The 25,761-nt window shown below is 46.0% G+C and overlaps 2 protein-coding genes across 11 annotated transcripts in view; one reads left to right on the top strand and one right to left on the bottom strand.

Annotated features, from left to right (window-relative positions):
- The window catches only part of MEF2A (myocyte enhancer factor 2A), a 162,537-nt gene extending 154,822 nt beyond the window's left edge, over nt 1-7,715 (top strand). For all 10 annotated transcript variants that reach the window (XM_007990556.3, XM_007990552.3, XM_007990554.3 and 7 more), the window contains 2 exons: nt 1,851-1,977; nt 3,612-7,715. In XM_007990556.3, the coding sequence (XP_007988747.1) occupies nt 1,851-1,977; nt 3,612-3,987 (503 nt within the window). In that variant the 3' untranslated portion in view covers nt 3,988-7,715. The remainder of the gene's footprint in view (nt 1-1,850; nt 1,978-3,611) is intronic.
- An 11,861-nt stretch (nt 7,716-19,576) lies between these two features.
- LYSMD4 (LysM domain containing 4) lies at nt 19,577-24,410 on the bottom strand. The gene is given in 6 exon segments (XM_037987636.2): nt 19,577-20,752; nt 22,176-22,201; nt 22,360-22,377; nt 22,380-22,423; nt 22,720-23,009; nt 24,304-24,410. Coding segments are annotated over 5 exon segments (891 nt in total). The 5' UTR covers nt 22,914-23,009; nt 24,304-24,410; the 3' UTR covers nt 19,577-20,143.
- Between the last annotated feature and the right edge of the window lie 1,351 nt (nt 24,411-25,761).

The raw sequence follows: 25,761 nt of genomic DNA, 5'->3' as shown, positions 1-25,761 counted from the left end.
AAGGAACATGCATGACTCAGGCAGGCAGAGGAGGTAGAGTGCTCTTGGGAGAGGAAGTGCCTGTACAAAGGCTAGGAGTTCACAGGCAGGACAAGGCTGAAGGAATGGGAACAGAGCGTGGGTTAGAATTGAGACTAGAGAGGTAAGTAGCGATTTGTAGACCATGTCAAGGATTTTGGAAGCTGTCTGGAGAGCATTGGGAAGCAATAAAAAAGTTTTAAGTAGAGGAGTGCCATGATCGTATTTGTTATTTTGAAAAGATCTCTTTGGCTGCTGTGTATAGGGTTACAAGGCAATGCCAGGAAGCCACACCAGAGGCTATTGTAGTGGTCCAAGCAATGTGTGTTGATAGCATAGACTAGAGTGGGGGCAGTAGAGATGGGGAGACTTGGGCAGGCTTGAGAGAGAGCAGATAGAATTGCTCAGATCTGGAAGTTGATGGGGGGAGTGAGAGGGAAGGGAAATAGCAAGGATAACACCCATAGGCTTTGGCATGAGCTGCTGGGTGCATGTTGGTGCCATGTACTAAGACAGAGTACTTTAAGGAGGAACAGGTTTACAGGAAAGGACAGGCCATGTCAGATTTGTGGCGTTTGGAGTGGCATCCAAATGGACATGGCATGCAGGTCGTTTAAAAGACCTAGAAGTCGAAAGAGAGTGTGGGCTGGAGGGAGCACTGGGGAAGGCATCCATGTGGCAGGCCCTTGCCCCAGCCCATGGGAGTGTATAGAATAGAATGAATGACAAGGGCAGAATCAGGACAGCCCTGAGCACCAGCTGTGTTGCTTCAACTTCCTTCCTTTTTTAACATGTTAATTCACTAGGAAGACCAACTTCTTTAAACACTCTTGAGACATGAGAAAGAAGATAAAAGTAGAAGAGTTTTGCCACCTCTCTTTAGAACCAAATGGAAAAGACAAGTGTTATGATGAGCTGAAATAACTCCCCGTGTGAGTGATAACTAACGTCCTAAATCTTGGTCCCAGTGATTATGACTGAAGCATTCATATGATATGAGCTGGGTTATACTCTAGGACACCAAGTTTTTTCATGAAGTTGAAACTATTTTGCATGCTGTCAAGGAGTTTGTGATAGTCTAGGTACTTTAAACAAATGCAGTGAATTAATTGTGTAATGATGTCACTAAGCTTGGCACTCCATGTGAAGGGAATCTGTCTTTCCTGTCCCCTGTCCCCCAACCCCTTACTTCATTAAGACTTGCAGATTCAAACTCACTCTGGTTGGGTTTGACTGTTTCTCTTTGTTCCAAAGGGTAGTGGCAGGCATATTTTAAATAACAATTGTACAGAACATTCTTTAATGATGGCCTCTTATTTGAATCATCCCAGACAACTAAATATTGCTAGATCCTGTAAATCTTCCAAGAAAAGATTTTGGATTTTAGACCCACACGTATGTTGTTTTGTTGTGAAGTATCTGACTTCTCTCAATGTAGGAACTTTTTATTTTTTTTGAGAGGGAGTCTGTTGCGCAGGCTGGATGGAGTACAGTAGTACGATCTCGGCTCACTGCAGCCTCTGCCTCCTGGGTGAAATTCAAGCAGTTCTCCTGCCTCACCCTTCCGAGTAGCTGGGACTACAGGCATGTGCCACCATGCCTGGATAATTTTTGTATTTTTAGTAGATATGGGGTTTCACCATGTTGTCCAGGCTGGTCTCAAACTCCTGACCTCAAGTGATCCGCCCATCTCGGCCTCCCAAAGTGCTGGGATTACAGGCATGAGCCAGCATGCCTGGCCTCAGTGTAGGAGCGTTTGCAGTAGCTATCTAAAAAATAGATTCCGTGTGGACCTTCCGTCACATGCAGAGCCGTCTTGTCTTCTTTCGTAGATTATTCACTGACCAGCGCTGACCTGTCAGCTCTGCAAGGCTTCAACTCGCCAGGAATGTTGTCACTGGGACAGGTGTCGGCCTGGCAGCAGCATCACCTAGGACAAGCAGCCCTCAGCTCTCTTGTGTGAGTAACTAGAAGTTTTCCCTGCATCTTTGCTCCTGGCCGACACACTCTCTTCTATCAGTTACAGCCTTTCGCTCTGTTGAGTTTCATGTGAGGAATCCTGTAGTGATTCCTTTTCAGGTAGAGACAAGTGTTGGGAGAAAATATTTTCTTTACATGGCTCTAGATAGTAGCTTGGATACTGACAAACTAGGCATTTCTTGAAGGGATTTGGGAAGCAAGGCTTCTCCCATAGGGACATCCTGAGGTAGAGAGACTCAACCGGGATCTGAGGGGGTCCAAAGGCACAGGTGTCACCCACGTGCACCATCCTTCTACCCGCTGACCAGTGATTAAGCCGCCTACTGCACCGCTGCTTCTAAGCGCCTGCCTCTGGTTCCGCTGCTTAAAAGGCAGCCTGGAGGCATTCAGGCCCCCCCGCCACCCTTGCCACTTATTGCTTTGGTAAGTATCTGTAGACAAGAATAGGAAGACAAGCTGTATCTTCTGCTTTCTTCCTGGGCATAGAGAAGGAAAACTGGGGGCAGAGTATCTTCTATATCAGTCAGACTCCATAGAATTTGTGTGATTGATCCCAGCCCAATGCACACACCAAACCTCATTCACAAAGAGAACGTTCCTCATGGGCAGGGTGTAAGGATATAAGCAAAGAGGATTTACAGTGGTGCCCAGATGAGGCCAGACAGGCCAGACATCCCTGAACAGCAGGGAGAAAGAACAGGGCTTTTGTGGAACCAGGATGACAGTAGACCCATGGAGCAGGTGGAGGAGAGTGTCCCAAGAGAGGGGACAGCATAGCAGACCCAGCTGGCCTCCATGAAGACTGGCTGCCTTGCCTCTGATCAGGGCAGTAGGAATACCCCAGACCTCTAGCCTCTGCCCAGGAAGTCCCCAGAGAGCCTGAGCTCAGCAGTCCCTTTCCCTCATACATTCTGAAGTAACTCCACAATGAGGATTGTTATCAGTGGTCATCTTAAGAATTATGTCATGGAAAAAGGAGCAGAGTATCTCAGGGAAATTTGCCTACACAGGATTTGGCCCTCAGGCCTGTCCTGAGCATCCTAAATGAATGCACTAAAAATAGACCTGGAAAAGCAAGTGGAAAGGGCTCAGAGCCCAGGCCTGGGGAACAGCCTGTTTGCGTCCTCCTGTACTGCTTTGAGCCAGCTCATTTCCTCATCTGGAAAATGAGGATGGTGTGACTTGCACCTTAGAGGTGTTGCGAGGATAAAAGAGATGTGCCCTGTCACAGGGCCAGAGCAGATGGTGAGCAGATGCTGAGGAAGAAGAGACAGTGCGCAGATGAGGCTGCTGTGCTGTTCCTCTTTCTGGTCCCTGCACAGCATTAAGACACTGACATTGTTTTGGATACTTCAGCTGCAAGAGTACCAACATTGTGGGTAACAACAGAACCAAGTAACGTAAGGGCTCGATGGTACTGTTTTCTTTCCTCCCAGGAAGACGGGATTTCCTTTTGTGCCAAACACGGAAGGAAATGACCCAAACCAGTCTTGGAGAACTCTGACAAGATTTCAGACTCTGGGCCCTTTTCCATCAGGCAGTGTCTGTACTGTATCATCCCAGTTTTGCAGAGGCACTCGCAAGCCATTGACCTCTCTCTTTTTTTCCTTCAGTGCTGGAGGGCAGTTATCTCAGGGTTCCAATTTATCCATTAATACCAACCAAAACATCAACATTAAGTCCGAACCAATTTCACCTCCTCGGGATCGTATGACCCCATCGGGCTTCCAGCAGCAGCAGCAGCCGCCGCCGCCACAGCCGCCACAGCCACAGCCACAGCCACAACCCCCGCAGCCCCAGCCCCGACAGGAAATGGGGCGCTCCCCTGTGGACAGTCTGAGCAGCTCTAGTAGCTCCTATGATGGCAGTGATCGGGAGGATCCACGGGGCGACTTCCATTCTCCAATTGTGCTTGGCCGACCCCCAAACACTGAGGACAGAGAAAGCCCTTCTGTAAAGCGAATGAGGATGGACGCGTGGGTGACCTAAGGCTTCCAGGCTGATGTTTGTACTTTTGTGTTACTGCAGTGAACTGCCCTACATATCTAAATCGGTAAATAAGGACATGAGTTCAATATATTTATATGTACATACATATATATATCCCTTTACATATATATGTATGTGGGTGTGAGTGTGTGTGTATGTGTGGGTGTGTGTTACATACACAGAATCAGGCACTTACCTGCAAACTCCTTGTAGGTCTGCAGATGTGTGTCCCATGGCAGACAAAGCACCCTGTAGGCACAGACCAGTCTGGCACTTCCTTGGACTACTTGTTTCATAAAGATAACCAGTTTTTGCAGAGAAACGTGTACCCATATATAATTCTCCCACACTAGCTTGCAGAAACCTAGAGGGCCCCCTACTTGTTTTATTTAACTGTGCGGTGACTGTAGTTACTTCAGAGAAAATGCTTTGTAGAACAGAGCAGTAGAAAAGCAGGAACCAAGAAAGCAATACTGTACATAAAATGTCATTTATATTATTCAACCTGGCATGGGTGTCTGTTGCAAAGGGGTGCATGGGAAAGGGCTGTTGATATTAAAAAACAAACAAAACAAAAAAGCCCCACACATAACTGTTTTGCACGTGCAAAAATGTATTGGGTCAAGAAGTGATCTTTAGCTAATAAAGAAAGAGAATAGAAAACACGCATGAGATATTCAGAAAATACTAGCCTAGAAATATAGAGCATTAACAAAGTAAAATTAATATATTAAGTTATAATTGGAATATGTCAGAAGTTTCTTTTTACATTCATATCTTAAAAATTAAAGAAACTGATTTTAGCTCATGTATATTTTATATGAAAGAAAACACCCTTATGAATTGATGACTATATATAAAATTATATTCACTACTTTTGAACACATTCTGCTATGAATTATTTATATAAGCCAAAGCTATATGTTGTAACTTTTTTTTAGAGAATAGCTTTATCTTGGTTTAACTTTTTAGTTTTATTTTAAGAGGGGAAAACAAAAATATCTTGCAAGCAGAACCTTGGAAAAAAAAAGCCATGAACACTTATTCTATATGTAAATTAAAAGTTGAGCCAAACTCTTTGTGTATATAGCATCTTAAATATATTATCACCTTTGATGTAAGTACCTATGTATTGTATGGTCACCAGATTAAAAAGTATATTTTTGTGGATTGCCGCCAATTTGGGGGGAAAAGGCGAGGTCCTTTATTAAGTATTCACTGTTTAATATTTACTATTTTGTTAAATATACTGTACTTTGGATTTTAATTATTAGCCCAGTTTTTTCAGAGGATTGTATAAAGGGGTTTCTCCCCTCACTGGTGGTGAATGTGTGATGTTACATTGTAATCTTTGTGCTGTATGGGTTGAGCATCATTATATATTTTATATGTGTACATAAATAGCAAAGTGGCAAAAAAATTGGTGTTAAGTTCATCCTGCATAAGTATAAAATGTGTTGTAACAAATTTTATAAGGCATTATTTAAAACTTGCCTTTTGTGAGGAAAAAAATATAGTAGAAAAAGCTGACCTAATTTAATTAATATTAGAGAAAATGGCAAAATAGTAGATGAGCACAAAGGTTTTATAAGTGGTAAATGATTAGGGGAAAATACTCGTGGGGAAAGGGATCTTTTTTCCTTGACCATCTGAAAACAGAATGATGCAGCTGGTTACAAAATCCTACCATTATCAGCTCTTCTGCACATCGCAGAGATAAAGCTTTGGTATGCGGGGAGAAACGCTCTTAAGGTGCCGGTCCTTGGCATGACTCTTGCCATTCTAATTGGAATTAGTGCCACCCTCAGCTTGGATTTTGAACAAGGCCTTATTCTTTCAGGAAGACAACTAATGGATGATAGCAAGTTCATCCACTTACTGGGCTTGTGCCATGAGCAAAATTCAAAGTCCTGTATATCTTTCATTGTAGATTTTTAAATACTCCTTTTGCTGAAAAACTCAAGGGTTTAAATATTGCTATTTTATATTTTAAACAATATTGAGCAGCTACCTACAATTTCTACGTACATTTTGTTCCCCTCACCACCACCCCCAAATTATGTTCCTTTTGACATTTTCCTCATTTGCTGTTTGTGACAAGTCATCAGCCAGATTTCCTGACTGACACACAGGTGTGATCAGTGCAGGAGAAACGTGTGCACCACAGGCTGCAAACTGGAGGTTCTGTTCTCATGGCAGTTTGGGCAGTCACTTTTGAGAGAGGCCAAAAAAAGGAGGATGACATGCTGTCTCCTCTCTTCAGTATAGACATTTGGCTCTTATTCAGAAAGGATTTTTCTTTAAAAATGTACTTATTTTACTGAACTACTTACAGGCACATTTCTTCATAAGACCACACCTAATCCAAACAAGACAGTCTCCCAACACTGAAGTTCCAAAATAATCCTTACCACTTTGTAAACCATTTATAGCTTTGAAAGTGTTAAGTGATTCCTTCGTTATTATTTATGCATGTTCATGAACTTCTGCTGTACATTGGAATAGGAGTTAACACATTCACATTTACTGTCTATTTTCTTGTGTGCCTTATGAGATGGCTTTTCTGACTGTATCTCAATAGTCTTTCTTTCTATGCAGGTTTATAATCAGTACAACTACTGTTTTCTAAAATAATATTACTCAAGGCTCGGAGTTTGTATTTAAATTACACTGACCAAGTAACAATGTATTCCATTTCAGGAACTGAATATTTGACTGTTAACCTTTTTCCCATACGCCCAGTGTGGCATGGAGCATATGGACTTGACAGACATCTCTCACCCAGACGCTCATGTGTGAACACACCCACATCCACATCTCTGGGTGGAAACCAGCCTAGAGCGGGGACAACGCTAATGGTGTTGCTTTAGAACCGTCTTTTCTTACCCTTTTAGACTCGTGTTTTGTATGAGACACCATTGCAAGAAAATTTTATCCCTCCAGAAGTATTTTATTACTAAAAAACAAAAGCAAAAAAAGCTTAGAGTAAATTGCACTGGTTAAAGTACAGTTTCCAACAGCTGTACTTCTTTAGTACTCTAATCGCCACTCCACTGCGAGTTAAAGTCACCATTGTGTGTACACAGGTGGTCCCAATCTAAACTCCATCTTTTGAGCCCAATTATGTCCATTGTGTTGTAGACTAAATCAGGGGTTTGTTCTAAAAGAACAATACATGTTTTACCATTTCCTTTAACTAGAAGGACAACTAGTAATGCATTAACATAATTTCTCTAATAACCATCATGCGCACAAGAAATACATAGTAAATAAGGAACCTGAAAACTCCTGGCATTGGATCTTAAGAAGCTAGATGATTAGAATGTGAAAAAGATTTTACAAATGTAAAACTTCTATTTCTCTGTAGAAACTTTCTTCACTTTGCTGTGCAAGAAGACACTGCTTTGCTATATTTAAAATGGCTTTTTTAAAGAGATTTATGTATTTGGTAAATGTTTGTAGTCAACAGTTCACACAAGAAGCTGTACACGGTTTGATCATGTAAAACCGTTTGGCGGCACAAGCTGGACTTTGTTGCCATCCTTGAGATGAACCTTTTAAGAAAAATAAGTTAATCTCAATTTTTCCCTGAATGTGTTGTTTTTCTTCATTATACAATAAATATAATAGTGAACTTTTTATCAAATGGTGAAGACAATGCTAAAGGTTGTTGTAAACTGTTTGTCTCCCGCACTCACTCCAGTAAAGACGGACTGGCTCTTACTGTGCATCGAGACTCTGTCATGTTTGCCTGGGGAAACAAGGCGCTGGCTTTGCCACCAGGCGCCCCTTCCCCTAAAGCCCTCTCCTTTTTCATTCCTTTCACGAAGACCTCTTTCACCTGCAGGGCCCCTTTCTCTGGGTTGAGACAGGGTCAAGGAAACCGTCCCAGCGCCCCCACTCGCCTCCCCCTTGTCGGCCCCCAGGCCATCCCTCCTGGGCAGCCCTGGAGCCTGTAGGATGCAGTGGGCCATGCAGTCCCAACGGGGCCTAATCCAGCTGTTGCATGCACAGCGCTGTGGATGAACGGAATCCATTCGGCCTCCAGTAACTGCTTCTCAGAAAATACGCCAAAGCGTGTTAGACGGGGTGGGTGCGTTAGAACCATCGTTAGATTCTGTGTCTCTCTAAAGTCGAGGGTGTGAAATGATTAGTTTTGCCCAAAATACATACATGATGCTGAGCTAGAGGCAGCAGAAGACAGATTTACTGGCATGAATTGAATTTTCTTCTCAAAAATGATAGGTGTACGTCCCAGTATGCTGGCAGGCACTTAATGGTCATCTCCCTTTGTTATAATTCAGCTAGAAAATGAAAAATCTTCAACTTTCAGTAGAAAATGTTCTCTCCTTCTGATGTGCCTTCTAAGCCAGCTCCTAGCTAAGCAGATTCCTGGTGTTAAACTGAAAACTAAATTTCTGTGCTGGCTACAGTGGGGCTCTTATTAGCAGGTTTTGAAAGCTGGTTGAGTCCTGTGGCTAAAAATACTCTAATCACAGCTGCAGCTACTTAAAATCAATTCATTACGTTTTCCTGCTTGGCTCCCCTGGGTGCCTTGCTCTAGGCGGTATCTTGTTTTCAGGCTGATTCTGTGGCACCAGCCAAGATGATTTTCAGTTGGAGTCCTGTGCCAGCTGATGGGCCGCAGCCTGCTCCGTCGGTGGTCCAGTGCTCACAAGCGGCCCCAAGGACCACTCAGTTGTAAAACTGAGAGGAAGAGGAGTGTTTCTTCCCATCTTCCACGGGGCCAGGAGGTTTCAGATTGGGGCGTAAAACACCCGATGTTCTGCGTCGAGTGGGCTCGTGTCCTCATCCCACAGAGAGCTGCTGAGCCCCATCTGTGAGGTAAGCCCTGATCCCAGCTGTTGCAGGCTTTGGGCTGAGGACGAGCTCTTCCCGGGCAGCCCCAGCCCCAAGTGCACATAGCTGGGGTGTAAAGCTTTGGTGCTCCTAATTTCACCTGTCTTGCTTCCCAGATGACCCAAATTGACAGGGCAGCTTACTCAGCTTAGAGGCCAGGGCCTACACTCCAGTCACTTTCTTAGAGATGCACGATGTGCCTGCTTTCTAGCTAACCAAAGCAAACGCAGCTGTGGAAGAAAGAAATCAGTTGTACTAACTGGTTTCACTACACAGTCCCCCCTTTTTTTACTTACTATATACACTTCATTTTGAACTCAACTTTTGAGTTACAGAGAGATGGGAAAATAATGTGGTTTCCACATATCCCTCAGCGGGCTTTCCCTAATGCTAACATTTACATAACCATAGTACAAGTATGAGAACCCAGAAATTAATATTGATACAGCATTTTTCACTAAATAACTTACTTGACTCTCCCCATTTTTTCCACTCATGCCTGTTCTAGGATCCGATCGAGGATCCCACATTCCCTTTGTCACTTGTTACAGCTTTTCTTATCTTGTATAACCTTTGACACTTTTGAGTACTGATCAGTTATTTTGCCTAATACCCCTCAATGTGGATTTGTCTGATGTGATGATTGGAATGAAGTTGTGCATTTTGGCAAGAATACCACAGAAATGATGTGTCCTTAATGCATCTTGGAGTCCATGTTGATGTCTTATTCCGGGTGACACTAACTTTGATCACTTGGTTCAGTGGTTTTTACAGGGTTTCTTCAATGTAAAAAGTTACACTCTCTCCCTTTGTAATTGATACATATATTGGGGGAGATACCTTGAGACTATGCAGGGTTATATTTTCACCCACTAATTTTGCATCTTGTCTACAGCTGTGGTAGCCACCTGTTCTCTTCCACATTTATTCACTGGAATTCTGCTGCGAGGAACAGCTGTCCCCTTTCATTTCTTTAACTCATTGTATCATTGTGGACTCGGATTTTATTTTTCCTGTGGGTTATAATCCAGTACTGTCATTATTTTGCTCCTCCAATTGTTCCAGCTTTGGCCATTAGCTCGATCAGGTGGCCTTCCATGTGTCTCTCCAACCCCTTTAGCATGTCCTTTCTGGCACCACAAGATGCTCCACACTCGTATTGCTGGGTCAACCACTTTTTCCACAGTTCCTGGTTCCTTTTATTGGAGAATGGTATTTGGAAACCAGATCTGGGCACTAGATGTGATTATTGTTACTAGGGTGTCACCTCTTTCGGGCTCTTCAGACACAACAAGGAAATACATGTAGTTGTGCTCACACACACACACACACACATACATATTCCTAATTACCTAAATGTGTCAAAAGCCATGGTTTCCACTAATGCTTTGGATTCCAATTCAATGCCCCAGGGTTCCTTTTAGCCTTTGCTCATTTGTAACGTCTTTCTCCTGTGGTAGGGAACCCAGCTCTTACTATCTATGGTCCTTTTACTTATTGTTCAGTTCCAGTGTACACTTATTTCCAGAACTGCCCGTACCCGTGTAGGGAACACACATTGACTGACTAGATGAGAGCATTTATGTGGTTTTGTGGTTTTGCCTTTGACCTTACACTATCCAGTCAAGACAGTGGTTTCCAGTTACTTATAGTTCCCAATCTCTTCAGTATGGTTATCTTACTCATTTGTAACATGGTTAGCTTCATCTGTTCGTGTTTTATTTCACTTTCGGCACCCTCCCCCATCCTAGTTGGTTTTAATGATTTATTTTGAGGGGTATATGAATAGTATCTGAAACATTACTGTGTTTCCAAGCTATACAAAAAAGATGCTCAGAAAAACATTCTCTCTTCACCCCTGCTAGCCTATTCCTATCCTTGCCGCTCCCACCAACCCCTAGAGACAACTAGTCTCCTTAGTTTCTGGTTTAAGCCTTCCTCTACTTGTACAAATAAGCAGCTTTGCTTTTTCCACTTAATAGTCTATCTGGTAATCACTCCTTAGAGTGATCAGTTCATAGATGTTTTCATCCACGATGTGGATGTACCATAGTGCTAACCCATGTGCAGGAATTTAGGCTGTTCCCAATATTCCGCAGTCGTCAGTGAATAGCCCTACACGTGTATATTTGTATTTTTAAAGCTGTATCTTCAGGATAGATTCCTTAGAGGTGGGATTGCTGAGGAAGTTCACATGTAGTTTTGCAAGGTATTGCCAAATTTGCCTCCAGAGATGTATCAATTTGCATTTCCTCCAGTAGTGGATGCGGACATCCTTGCCAACAGAGTGCAGTCATATTTTTTATTTTTACCAGTCTGAGAAGTGTATCTCAATGTTGTAATTTGCCTCAAATTGAGCATTTTTTTATATGTTTGAGAACATTTTAATCTCTTTCAAGTGTGTGAATTTCTGTTCCTGTCTTTTTCCCATTTTTCTATTAGACTTTTTTATTTTCATTCCCCAACTTGTAAGGGGTATTTTTATATTAGGGATATTGACCCTCTGGTGTATGTGCTATGAATAACTTTTTTGTGGTACTTTAGTCATGCAAAATTTTATTTTTATGGAGTCAAATTTATCAATCTCATTGCTTGTAGATTTTGAGTTATATTTGGAGATACTTTCCATACACCAAGGTTAGAGAGGAATCCACCCATGTATTCTTGTTCTAGTATGGTTTCATCTTTTAGATTGCTGATCTATTTGGAATTTGTTCTTATATATGGATCTAATTTTATGTGTTTACAAAAGGCTCTCTATGGCCAGGTGTGGTGGCTCACATCTATAATCCCAGCACTTTGGGAGGCTGAGGTGGGAGGATTGCTTGAGCCCAGGAATTCGAGACCAGCCTGGGCAGCACAGCAAGACCTCCTCTCTACAAAAAGAAAAATACAAAAATGTAAAGCTCTCAACTTGTCCCACTACCATTTATTAAAAAGTTCACCTTTACTCCACTGAGTAAAGGGGCTAATTCTGGACTTTCTATTTTCATTCCTCATGACCACGAATTGTAAATGGCTCTCAACACTGCCCAGAGATGCAGCTGCAGCTCCCTAGTATGCTGGCTTCCTCCCTTTCAGACATAACTGTTTTACTGCATCTCCTCTCCTTTCACACCTCCAAGACCACTTCCTTCTCTTCTCAGCTGGTTACTTCCCCTCACATTTTCCATTGAGAAAATAGATGCAATCTGATGAGACCGACCTCACCTTCCCACGTGATATCCAGGAATCTTCCCTCCAGGCGCTGTCGAAGGACCTTGGTGCCCTTATCTAAGCCCAAGCCTTCTGTGTTGTATCCTGGGTCTCATCTCCTTCTCAAGGTCTTCACTTCTGCAACTATCCCCTCTTTCTGGCAGGATCAATTTCTCCCTCTCTCCTAGATCTTTCCTATCAGCATAAAAGCATGCTTTTCTACCACCCGTTTCAAAAATGAACCAAAACAGAACAAAACTATCACTGCCCCCTTTGTCTATCTAAGACAGTAAGGTTCATGTGAAGATCGTCAGATCCCCTCTGGTTTACCTCGGGGTGCTAGACATATTTGATTCTTTTCTATATGTGATACAACCTGAAGAAGATGGGGAAGCACTGACCTGCAGGGATATTAAGGATGAAGACGGGTGCTAAAGTCATCAGAGAAGGAGAGGAAGTGACCAGGAGATCTGTAGATGATGCAACAAGGAAATGGGGCAGGAACTGTGTTCTGATAACACGTGCTTCAAAGAAGCTGGAGGATTTAGGGAGGAGGGAGGAGCAGTGATCTCAAAGTGGCAATAAGGAGCCAGGGTGACACTGCCACTGCCTGGATGATGGGTACATGGGCTGTCCTTCCTTTCCAACTACTCAGCTGGGCTAAGACTGTCACATACAGGGAGCCTGGCACTTGACAGGGGGAATGTAGTCGTGTTGATTGAACTAAGTCAACCGCACACCTCCAGAGCAGCTGTCCGTTTCACAGTGCATGGAATTTAGTGGATTTGTTCCGAAGTCTTTCGAAGAAAATCTGCCCCTTTTGGCTTCCTGTCCCATGATCCAGTCCAGGCTCACACATTAGAGTCCACTGACAGGCCTGCTCCCCTGGCCCTGCCTCAGAACCAGTCTTGCCCCATCATGCCACCATTTTGGCTGCCCCTCCCCTGCCCCTGGCCTATGATATTCTGCTTCTGGCCATATTAGAATAACAGCAACCAGGTGTATTCATTCACCTTAAAGAATCCAACAAAATATATGAGGCGTTGGACAGTAGGCAGTGCAGGACAGTGATCTTTCAGAGACGAAATAAACCAGGTGAAACTGATGAGTGCCCCAGCTCACCGCCTGGAGGGTTTGCAAACCTTAGGACAGAGCCAGGTGGCCTTGCCAAGTTGAGGAGATGGAGTTTGGAGTTCAGGGAGTCTGAGGCATGTAGAATTTGTGGGGGCACAGTACTGGGGAGGGGGAAGCTGGGCAGAGATTCCCCCAAGTCTTTGGCTGTACATGCATGTGAGGAAATAACAGAGTCAAGGAAAAGAGCCAACATAAAAAGTAGGCGGGACAATTCCCAGAGCTTACCCAGGGCCAGGAATAACCTGTGTTCCCACCAGATAGATTATTAGGTGATTATTAACTAGGTTATTAATGCTGTGTGTGTCAGGTCATGAGACCTTCTAACACACACAGCATTCGGAGAATCTTAAAAAGGTATCGCCAGGCGCAGTGGCTCATGCCTGTAATCCCAGCACTTTGGGAGGCCGAGGCGGGCAGATCATGAGGTCAGGAGATCAAGACCATCCTGGCTAACATGGTGAAACCCCGTTTTTACTAAAAATACAAAAAACTTAGCCGGGCGTTGTGGAGGGCGCCTGTAGTCCCAGCTACTCAGGAGGCTGAGGCAGGAGAATGACGTGAGCCCAGGAGGTGGAGTTTGCGGTGAGCCGAGATCGCACCACTGCACTCCAGCCTGGGCGATAGAGTGAGACTCCATCTCAAAAAAAACAATAGGCATCACCACAGGAGCAGGATTGAAAAAACCTTCAGAAGGCATCGCCCTGGGAGCAGGGCCGAATGAGTCCTCACTACACGCTGCTCTACACCTGCCCTAACATAGCAGAAGAGTGAGCCTCGGAAGGATGGAACTGATTCCAACTAACCATGCCCCAGGACAAAGCACAAACTATTTAAGGGAAGACAACAAAATCCAGCATCCAACAACATAAAATTCACCATGTCTAGCATCCAACAACAAATTACCACGCACAGAGAAAAACAAGAACATACAATCTATAATGGGAGGCAGATGGGGGGAGAGATCAACCAATGGACCCAGAATGACATAAATGATGGAATTAGAAGATAAGGATGTTAAAACAGCTATTTACAAATATACTCCATGTGTCAGAATATATAAACACAATGATGAAATAGAAGATATTTAAAAGACCCAAATAGAACCTTTAGAGATTAAAAAGACCTGTAGTAAAAGATGCACTGGGCGAGGCTGATGGCTCAGGCCTCTAATCCCAGCACTTTAGGAGGCCGAGGTTGGCAGATCACTTGAGGTCAGTTTGAGACCAGCCTGGGCAACATGGCGAAAACTCATCTCTATTAAAAACACAAAAATTAGCCAGGCATGGTGGTGCACACCTGTAATTCCAGTTACTTGGAAAGTTGAGGCAGGAGATTCACTTGAACCCAGGAAGCAGAGGTTACAGTGAGCCAAGATCGCGCCAGTACACTCCACTCTGGGTAACAGAGCAAGACTCTGTCTAAAAAAAAAAAAAAAAGGTGCACTGAATGGAATTACTATAGATTAGACAGACACTACAAAGGAAAACAGCAATAGAAACTATCCAAAATAAAACAGAAGAAAATACAAATGAGCTCTATAATTGGAGGGAAATGATGAGGAAAAAGTTTTCAAAGAAATAATGGCTAAAATGTGTCCAGATTAGATGAAGCTATATAAATCCACAGATCCAAGAAACAATGAGTCCCAAACAGAAATATGAAGAAAGCCACACCAAGGCTCCTCAGAATCACATTGCCAGTTCTGAGCCGCATCACTCTTCTGGGCTTTCTTAGATTCTGCATCTGTCTGTTCGGCATCCCTTCCTCACAAAGCCAATTGTATTAACTTTCTTATTGTAGAAACTGGTTCTTATCTTCTGTATTCTTGATGCTCTGGCTTTGGGGGCCTTGCTGACTGAGGAGAGACTGCTGCTCCCGGGACTAGCCTGTTCTCCCTGCCCTGCCTGCCCCTTCCCACAGAAACACGATGAAGGCTGTGGCCTGAGCGTGCCCCTGGCTCCTTTCTGCCTCCTGACCAACATTGGTGCATCCCCCATGTGGCCCTGTGGGACCTGGTGTGCCCCCTTCTCTTGAGAATTACAAGTAGTAAAACTTCTTGCGATGACATCAGGAAGAAGGAATGTCTCCATGTTGTCATGCATCACCTCTGTAAATTAAAATCCCATGAGTACAAATTGAGACAATCACCTCTTAAGGTCTCCACTCCTCCAACCAAGCCTCTCCAAAACTGTGACTATCATTCTTCACTTCAGGGCTCATCAACTCTCTACTGCTCCAAGCCTTTCAATAGCTTCCCACTGTCCATCAAATCATGTGCAGATCACTTCAATGTGGAATTCAGGGCTGCCTAGAACCTGGCCTCAAACTAGTACTGCAGCATTTTCCCACAGCTCCGTTTACATTTCCTTCATGCCAGGCCACCAGACTACTCACAGTTCCCTGTCTACATAGTCCCCCGTTTCCAGCCTCTAGGCCTTCGCTCACACTCAACAGTGTTCTTTGAAAAGAACCATCCTCTGCCATAGTACTAAATCCCAGCCTTCTTTCAGATGTTCACTAAGGAAATGTCATCTCCTCCAGAAAACCCTTTGTTTTATTAACCACTTGTTATACATTTCCCTCTGTGGGGCATGTTCTACCATAACTCTTCTCTGGCAAAGGTCTTTTTTAAAAGTTTCATTATTTCTCCTGAGACAGGGTTTGGCTCCGACGCCCAGGCAGAGTGCAGCGACACAATCTCAGCTCACTGTAACCTCCACCTCCCAGGCTCAAGCCATTCTCCCACCTCAGCCTCCCAAGTAGCCGGGACTACAGGCGCATGCTACTGCGCCTGGCTAATTTTTGTAATTTTTCGGTACAGATGGGGTTTCACCATGTTCAGCCTAGGCTGGTCTCGAACTCCTGGGCTCAAGCAATCTGTCCACCTCAGCCTTTCAAAGTGCTGGGATTATAGGTGTGAGCCACCACGCCCAGCCCTGGCATAGGTCTTATCCCACTAGGTTATAAGCACCTTGAGGGCAGGGGCCATGTCATGTTATCCCATCACCTCTTGGTATAATTGGTGTTCTGGAAGGTTATGGATGGATGGATGGAAAGTAGCCCATGTTCTTTATTCGGGATAGTGAAATGGTGATGTACAACCACCCAGTGTTTTCCAAAGGTGTGAGAAAGTCTCCCCCAGGTTGTGGTAGGGACTCCCTGCCTCCTCACTGGCACTGTGGTGCAATCTCTCTGCAAGCTCTGAGCAGGAACGGGAAGGGAAACAGGTCACAGGTTGGAGCTGCACTTCATCACCACACTGGTCCTTCCAGGGGCAATGGGATCTGATTGGCGGTGCAGGAGCAAGGAGGCTGCCTTTCCTCACAGCAGCTCCACTCTGCCAAACTTGGAGAACAGGCAAGGTGGATGCTATCCACACTCCCCCGAGCCCCGTTCCCCTGCCTGGCCTGAAGCCAGCCATACCCTGTCTCTGGAAATAAGCTTGGAAGAGCTGTCGCAAGGCATTAAGTGCTGGGAGGGAAGCAGCTAAGGGAGGCTCCTTTCCTGACAGTCTGTTTCTCAAAGTCAAGGGGCCTGGTTCATTGGCTCACAGGCTAAATCCAGTTGATTCTGCACCAAGAAAATGGGCAGGTAAATGCTGATTCTACAATTACTGCGATTCAGGCAATGGATGTAACTTTTCTTATCACTGTGAGGCCAGTACGCCAGGTGGCCAGTAGAAATTTTCTCTGCTGTCCCCTCCTGAAGCCCTGACTTGGGAGACCTTGAGCACCCCCCATGTTCTGTGAGCCTGGATCATGCCATGGGTGTCCTACCTCAGGCCCACAGTGGACTGTCAAGCAGGTGGCTGAGCAGAAAGGGATGAAGAGCACAGGCTCCCAAACACCCCCATTTACTAGCTGTGTGGTCGTAGGTAGCTTACTTTTTCCATCTGTAAAATGCGGATAGAAGTGCCTGCCTCGTGGGGAAGTAGTGAAGGTAAAGTGGGTGAGCGTATGAAGCTCTTAGAACACTGTGGATCCAGGGAGCACCATGGCTTATATGATTGTTGCTGCAGCCCAGTCTTTCCCAAAGAGGAAATGGTCATGGCTCTTTGAGCCTTTCCTACAGCTGAGCCCAGGCTTCCACTGTCTCAACTGGCTTTTTTTTTTTTTTTCTTCTTCTAAGTCTCGCTTTGTCTCCTAGATCTCCCAGATCTCGGCTCACTGCAACCTCTGCCTCCCAGGCTCAAGCCATTCCTGTGCCACAGCCTCCCAAGTAACCGGGACTACAGGCCCACACCATCAGGCCCAGCTAATTTTTGTATTTTTAGTAGAGAGGGGATTTCACCATATTGGCCAGGCTGGTCTCGAACTCGTAACCTCAAGTGATCCACCCACCTTGGCCTCTCAAAGTGCTGGGATTACAGGCGTGAGCCACCACGCCCAGCCCCAAGTGGCTCTTAATTCCATGACTTCAGGCATGTCTCCTGTCACCCCTCCCCTGCACACTCCACCCACTGCAGTGCAGACCACCTTGCATGGCAGAGCCTTGACTGTTCCCCCAGCATGCACCTAGGCTGGGCCACACCTTCCTCACCTCTGCTGGGCAGTGGAGGTCCTGAGTGACCCTGGGGCATCTGCTTAGTCCCTGCAGCTCTCTCTCTCCAGAGTAAAATTAAAGCAACATTTTCTTGACAACGGAGATTCCTTGGGCGTCAACAGTCAGCACTATAGTCCAACCAAAAAGACTGGAGACTAGATAGCAAACCTAACTATTTCTCTAAAACATTCACTCCCCAAAGACACTGAAAATGCAGTAATATATGGAATAGGAAGTGAGTATTGTGTATTCTTATGTACACCTAATAAAGCAATGTTAAAGCCTGTATACAGATCAATCAGCGATCCATCATCCCTAGGGCACTGGTTACCACTTTGTCCTGCACCTGTCTGAGTCACCTTCGGCACAGTACAAGCCCCGAGTTGGTGGCCAGGTGCAGGGGACAGCACAGGCCTCACTCCTGACAGACACCTCCATCTTCTCCAGCAGCGTCTCACATCTTTCAATGCTAAATCCTCCCCGAATTTTAAAAGGTTGGGGCAGGTGCAGTGGCTCACACCTGTAATCCTGGCACTTCAGGAGGCCGAGGTGGGCAGGTCAGGAGTTTGAGATCAGCCTGGCCAACATGGCGAAACACCATCTCTATTAAACATGCAAAAATTAACCAGGTATGGTGATGTGTGCCTGTAATCCCAGCTATTTGGGAGGCTGAGGCAAAGAGTGAGACTGTCTCCAAAAAAAAATTAAATAAACAAATAAAATAAAAAGGAGGAATCAATTTTCCTTCACAGAAGAAATGATTTTTATTCCATTTGAGAAAAGTAAAGGATACATTCTTTGTCTGACCAAAGCGATTTTGCCATGGAACTCCAAGGCCTGCCTGGTGAAGTGACAGTGACAGATGTTAGAGGAATCTGTGGCCCTCAGTGACACGGAGAACAGACATTTGGCTGGAAAAGCACTTGCATGATCAAAATATTTCCTATTGCAAAGATTCAGAAGTTCTTTTTATCCTGAAGATCATTCTGGTCTCTAATTTAAGACTGAAGACGATTTCAATTTGCTAATGGAACCCAGGTCAATTTTTTTTCACACAACTGAAAGGAGAGAAATCGGAAATCACTCTTACATGGTGAGACCTTGGAAACTTCTCTCCAGGCCTCATGCGTCAAAGGCCATCACTGTCCCTCCACCCAGCATCTGGGCAGTGTCTGCCTCCTGTCCAGCACTCTTGGAGGCTGGGCCAGCAGCCACCTCAGGCCCTCCTACCCCTCCATGCCACACGGTAGCACCAACTCCCAAGCAGTAGCAGGCTCTGCCCAGCAGGCCCCAGCCCATCCACAGCACCACTGCTGCCTTGGCAGCAAGAAGGGCTGGGAAAACTGCAAGCCCTTCCTCCCTCAGGTGGTCTGATCGCCTTTCCCAAGGGTCGCCTCTAGCCCCTCCATCAAGCCTTTGGTCCTGTAACATTGTGAGTTACATTGTATATAGTGTTATTCTAGGGGCATCACCCAGGGAAAAAGGACTAAGCGGCCTTCTTGCTCTGGAGCTCCGAAGAACCCAGCCAGGGAAGCAGCAGGTGGCGTGCCGTGTTAGGTGTGCACAGGGGCTGCAGCTCTCAGCACAGGCCTGGCGACTGCCCAGCTTCAGACGCCACCCATGGTGGAGCCTCAGTGACAGGCACTCATCCTCCCCTCCAAACACTGGCCAGCAAGAGCTCCTTCTGAGAAGGCCAACTGGGAGAAGCCAGGGAGCCACACTGCGGGACAGCTCCTGCGGAACTGGGCACAGCCTGTGTGTCACACCAAGCAGCTCTAAAAGGACAGGAGCAGGACTGCCCTTTATTCAACAGTGTAGCAGTTTGGGTCCACGGCTTTTTCAACTCTAGAAATGGCATTGCCTCAAAAAGGCTGAGGGGGCCAACATGAAGTAGGCTTGTTACGACTGTAATTGTCACTCTCCAAAACAGGGTGGCATGCCAAGACTATTCCACAACACCATTGCCCGCGAGACAGAAAACACTCCTTCTCAGAGGCAATCCCCACTCCACAGCAAGTGAGGATACAGCGACAGCCCCGCGATCCGTGCAGATCCCATTGGCTCTCACACTGCAGGTCCCTTGACAGAGGCCATTTCTCTCCCTCCGAGCACGTCCAACTTGGGGTCCCACACAGTGCTGCTATGAACACATGGCCAGTCCACTAAATGTCACATGGAAATGGCTTTCTTGCTGCACCTCTCTGGATAGAGGCTGAGGTCGCTGTTATCTTAGATCCTGCCGGCTTAGACTGGGCAAGGCCATTCCCAGGGCCAGTGCAACTGAGAATACTGCAATGACTTCTGAAAAGTGTCCATCCTTCCCAGGAAGCAAAATGCAGCACCCCTAGGACATTGCCGATGACAGCTGAGGTATATCAACAGCCAACTGCTAAAGCTGGCCTGATTCTGTTAAAAAAAAAAAAGCTTAGTTCCCTGCCTGGGTGGTCTGACTGAACTGGCTGTCTGCAGAAGTGATGGTTGGCACTGCAACTGCTAGTCTAGGGGCTTGCCCTGGAACTGTACCCATTGCCATCGAGCCATTGGGGATGACAGTTGTGTTCAAGCTATTAGGGGTCTCACCACTAGCTTGTATTTTAAAATAGACCAAATAAAAGATAGGCAAGACAATACCAATTAGAAGCATGATGAAAACAGCATTCCACCACTGAATGCCACAATCTGCACCATTCATTGGCATCTTTGGAGGAGCTGGGAGCAGTGGCTGATGCGAGGTGTCTATGCAGTAACTTTCATGTAAAAAGATTTCCGACTGCACTGCACGCTCAATATTCTGGTCAATCCCCTTAAAGAAATCCATCAGTTGATCAGCCTGGGCATCAGTGCCTGCGGCTGCTCTGTCTGCATCTGGCAGTTCCACAGTCACTGTGGTCTCCGAAGATGGGCTCAGAAGGGGTTTTAGTTCTTTGTGGGTCTCTGTTAGGATCCCATGGTTTTTCACTGGAATCTTAATAGATTTCAAAGCATATAAGTCTTGTTCTCTGATGAAGTTGTTGACTTTCTTGATATCTGCAACCTAGGAAAGCATGAAGACAAACATCATAAAATATGTGAAGCCCCTTAAAAATAACATTCCAAAAAGTGGCTCTTAATCTTTCAGGGTGATGATTCAAGCCCTCTTCACTTAATCTGATGAAAACTGGAAAACTGCAGCTATACACAACGTTAGTTTAGGCTGAAAGTTTCTTTTTGGCTTTCACTCAGCCTCAATATATAGTTTAGTAATCAGATATTCCTAAAGATTTATAGGTTTGAACAATTTAAGATCAGTTTTGAAATACAGATCTTTCTTAAACTTTAAAGTGTAACTGCAACAAAATGCTTTAGGTGAAACAACCATGGCACTAAAATAAATGTTGCAGCCTTTTCCACCTTTGAGGCAATAGTGCCCCCATCTGCCTGCCTTCCCCTCATGCCAGAACTAAGTAGCTGCGAGATGTTAGCGTTCACCAAACACACAGCCTCAGCCAGCTCCACAGACACACTCAGAATCCAGTTGACCTGTAATAAAGTTGAGAGAGATGCCCTCAGCATTTTCTTTCCCAGAAACACTGTGGGGCATATAAACTTATTAAAAGTGACCTACTGTACTTAACTGTCAGGAAAAAGGACTAATGCTGTGAGTTTTATCAAATAACAAAGTTCATGACAAACCCCTCTCATAATCAAACACTAAGATTTAAGAAGCAGGGGGAAATTTAAGTCAAAGGGTAACTAACCCCTCCCTCAAACTAATGTTTGAAAACTTTCCAAACGCATCAGAGATGAACTCTAAACTTTTAACACATAAGTCCACTTAAACTAGAAAGTGAATACAGCCAACAGATATTCAAATCAATCATTTCCATTATTTTAATTATTCAGCAACTGCTGTTATTGTAACTGAATCGAAGTAGGGGACATTTTTAATTTACTATGTCCCGAATCTAATGCATGAGACCCTTGAGATCTTTTCGTCTCTGCCTTTAACAAACTAAGAGCAAATTTACTTACTTTGAATAGGAAAACTGATCACTTATCAAAGGCTTTATATATTCTTTACAGATTTAGACATCACCATAGCAAGAAGCCTACTCCATCTATTCCAGTCTTTGTAGGATGGGCTTCATTTTTCAGCCCATGTTCTGTAAGCCACACAGTATGCCTGCAGAAGCTGTTTATCGGAGCCGAATATAAATGTTAGTACAATTTAAAGACCACTATGTGTCCCCGGAGACCACCTGTTTATTTCCCTGGGAAAGACTGCAACACCCCACACAACATGTTTTAGACATTTGGACCTTGTTAGATAAGACGCTTGTAGGAGAAAGAGATTTTTTTAATTAAGTAGCTTATTTACCCTTAGAGAAGGCCATAGACATTTGTAGCAGTGTTAGCAAAGTGAAATAGTTACAATCTAGGAGAAAATGCAGCAATTCTAGAAATACTTTCCTACTTACTTTGCCATTGTTAATCACTCTGAATGCTAAAAACATAATTAAAGAGAAAAACAGGGTTACATAGATACACAGCATACAAAAGATCATGCAGTTCTAAAAGAGATAAGGTAAAACTTTACCAGTCAAGTAAGCTACCACCAAGAAAGGTTCAGAAAAATAAAAGCAGCAAGAAAAGCAAGCATACCATAGAAATCTGGGATAAATTCTGCCTGGTATTTCCAGCCCCATTAGGTCTAAAATAAAATGTGCTCGAAAGAAGAAAAAAGGTTTCAGAATTTCAGTGTGGAGAAAAACAGAAAAAGGAGAAGTCCCCTGAAGAGAAGGAAATGTACTAACCCTCACTCTTTGGGGGCCAGGGTTAGGAACTAAAGGTACTCCCCCTCTGCCTTCCAATTCTGGCTAAATAGGGGAGTCCTTGGCTGCTACAGCAGGCCTCTCCTGATGGCCTGGCAGGGTTAAGAAGGGCAGCAAGGGCCCCACCCTGCAGTGAGTTCCCCGTGTTCCTTGAAACGAAGTGGGGCAGAGCCCCTGAGGGGTGTCTTACTTTGCAGCCATACTGCAGAGCCAGCTTGTTGAGGCTGTCCTCCTGGGCCAGCTCCCGCTGCAGCAGCACCACGTCACCTGCTCCCGCCTGGTGAGGCTGGTGGACACCGCTCTTCTGGCGCTCCTTGCCCCGGGGCCGCAAAACCGCACCGTGAGACTCTTCTTCAGAGGAGTCCCCCGAGTCCCCACTGCCATTCTTAAATGTGTACACGTGGCTAGTCGGAGTCCTACAGACAACAGCTGGGCCTTGGAAGGTCTTGGTTAACAATTCCTTGTGCCTCATTTTCTTTACTGAAAACCAAGCCCGAGGGTTAATTCCACAGAAGACATAATCATCCCTCCACCGCCTTGTTTAAAGAAAAGTGTCTTGTTAGAGTATCCCTTTCCCGAATCACTGCAAATACTCAACAAATACCATCAGTAGAAAAAAGAATGTGCTTATGCTGGCTGAGATGGAAGAAGATAGGCATAATAAAAACCCTTTGTGTTTTCTAATTGCATACGTTTTTCTGTCCCTATTCCTCATCCATAGCTGTCTCCCCAAAACCCACATAGGTAGAGAAACAACTACTTCTGGTCTCAGAGTAGTAAGTTGAGATCCTTGCAATGGAAAGTAAAGGCTGTTGCCAGTCTCCGTGAGAATCTTCAACTCAGAACCTTTGCACAACAATTTTGTATTCAATGCTTTACACATTGCAAAGTATCTTCACTAAGAAGGTCAACGCTAAGGACTCTTGCTTAGAACTATGGGACTAAACTGCTCTTATTTTGACAACAGTGTAACCCATAGTATGTGGGGCAAGCTAGGGGGAAAATAAATGCCTGTCAGCCAGAGAAAATCGTCCAGTTTGCTCACGGGTCACTCTGCATTCATTACATCCCCATGTCTGGTTTTTATTTTCACCTTGAGTCAACAGCCAAAGCCACAATACCCCTGTTCCTCTCTCCAAATTGTTCGGGTGAGATTCCAGAAACGAAATCTCAAACAAGCGGACTGACAACTTCAGAAAAAGTTGGCTTCGGAGCCACAGGGGAGCAGGCCAAACGGGGACAGCCTGTGGCCCCAGCTCGACCCCTACTCCCCGCCCACGCCCTCGAGGGCCACAGGCGCACACCCAGCTCTGCGGACTCCTGAGCCTGCCCAGAGGAGGGAGGCGGCCGGCGGTCCTCGAGGGGTTGAGGGTCACCTGCAGGACCTCGGCGGCAGCCCGGGGGCGGGGCTAGTCTTCGCGTCCGAGCTTAGGGGCTGCAGCTGCTCTCAGGCCCGCTTCCCTCCGAGTCCCTTCTGCGAAAGGATGGGGCGCCTCAACAACAGCTCACAGGAAAATAGGGAGCGGCCCGGCCCTAGGGCTCCACGGGCGGGGCCTTAACATTCCATAAGGCAGGACCTCTGACCTCAACCCTAGCCACCTGGGGCCAGCCCTCGACAGTCGTGGTCACCGCCCCTCCAGCTGGAGGGTCCCCCTAGGAGCCCGGGGAGGGGCTGCCCGCCCGCAAACCCACGAGCGAGGCCAGGCCGCCGTACCGCCACGAGCCCGCGCAGCTCCCCAGCCAGACCGCGGCCCCCTCGTCCAGGCCCCAGTACCTCAGCGCCCAGGTTTCACCGCAACCCCCAACCGGCGACCGGCGACCCGCGACCCGCGACCCGCGACCCGCGACTCAACACCCGCCGCCGCCGCCGCGCCTTAGGATTGGCTACGAACATCAGCAGGCCCTCCTGGGGGCGGGGTTGGGCAGGCAGCCAATGAAGTCAGCGGTGGGCGGGCACTGGAGCGAGCCTGGCTGTGCTGAGAGTTCATCCCGGGACCACAGGGTCCGGGGCGGGGCTTAGGGCGGGGATATGGGCGGGGCTTAGGGCGGGGCTCGGGGCGGGGGCAGGGTTCCACACCCGGAAGTGGCCTCGCCCCGCCCAGCCGCCTAGCAGGTCTACCCCCGCTGGCCGTGGGTTGTTTTCGCCTTTGTTCAGGGTATTAAAGCACCTCAGCTCCTCCCTCCCAAAGTGCTTGGCTTTCTGCTGAGCCGCCGCTTTCTCGCCCATAAAGAGGCCTTTGACCCCGCTTGTGGGTAATGATCTGTAGCTGTGACTCGGGACGGATTCCAGTAACGTGGGGTCCCCTGAGCCCTCCTGCGGGGAACGGCTGGGCGCAGATGGGCGAGGGGTCTTTCTGCGGCGGGCTCTGCGCTCCTGGGCTGAGGGCCACACCAGGGGAGGTATTGTCCCACCCCGAGAAGAAAACAGAAATCCAGGAGTGTAAAACATGGATCCGGACAACAGGGACCAAGAAAACTTAAGTCATGTTTATCAAATGTCAGGTGGCCGAGGATTTCTTAAGATAAAAAGTGATGGAAGAATTCTCACACACTGGCCGGGCGTGGTGGCTCACACCTGTAATTCCCAGCACTTTGGGAGGCCAAGGCTGGTGGATCACGAGGTCAGGAGTTCAAGACCAGCCTGGCCAAGATGGCGAAACCTCGTCTCTACTGAAAATACAAAGAAAAAAGAAAAAAAAAAAATTAGCTGGGCGTGGTGGCGGGCGCCTGTAATCCCAGCTACTCGGGAGGTTGAGACAGAGAATTGGTTGAACCCGGAGGCAGAGGTTGCAGTGAGCCAAGATTGTGCCATTGCACTCCAGCCTGGGCAACAGAGCAAGACTCCATCAAAGAAAAAAAAAAATCCTCACACACTAAGGCACAAAGTTTGGAGCTTCTACTTAAAAAGGAAAACCAAAATTAAAAAGCAGATAACCTGGGGAAAATAAACTCAACACAACAAAGGATTGAAATCCGTCACTGAGAGAGACTTCATATGAATAGGAAAGATGCTATGACTTCGGTAGGTCTGAGGGAGACCTACTCTTCCTCAGAGAGAATAGGAGCAGATAATTCAGCAAACAATGCAAATGGTCAACAGGTTGAAAATGTTTTTAACCCTCACTTGCAATCAGATTAAACAACAAAGCAAACATTAAAACAAGATCTTACAAGCCTCTTCCCGCTGATAGGATTTGGCTGTGTCCCCACCCAAAACTCATCTTGAATTGTG

The sequence above is a fragment of the Chlorocebus sabaeus genome, chromosome 29 (genome assembly GCF_047675955.1).
Source record: "Chlorocebus sabaeus isolate Y175 chromosome 29, mChlSab1.0.hap1, whole genome shotgun sequence".
Classification (NCBI taxonomy): Eukaryota; Metazoa; Chordata; class Mammalia; order Primates; family Cercopithecidae; genus Chlorocebus; species Chlorocebus sabaeus.
Note: the sequence above shows the minus strand (reverse complement) of the source record. Positions and strands in the feature narration are given on the sequence as shown.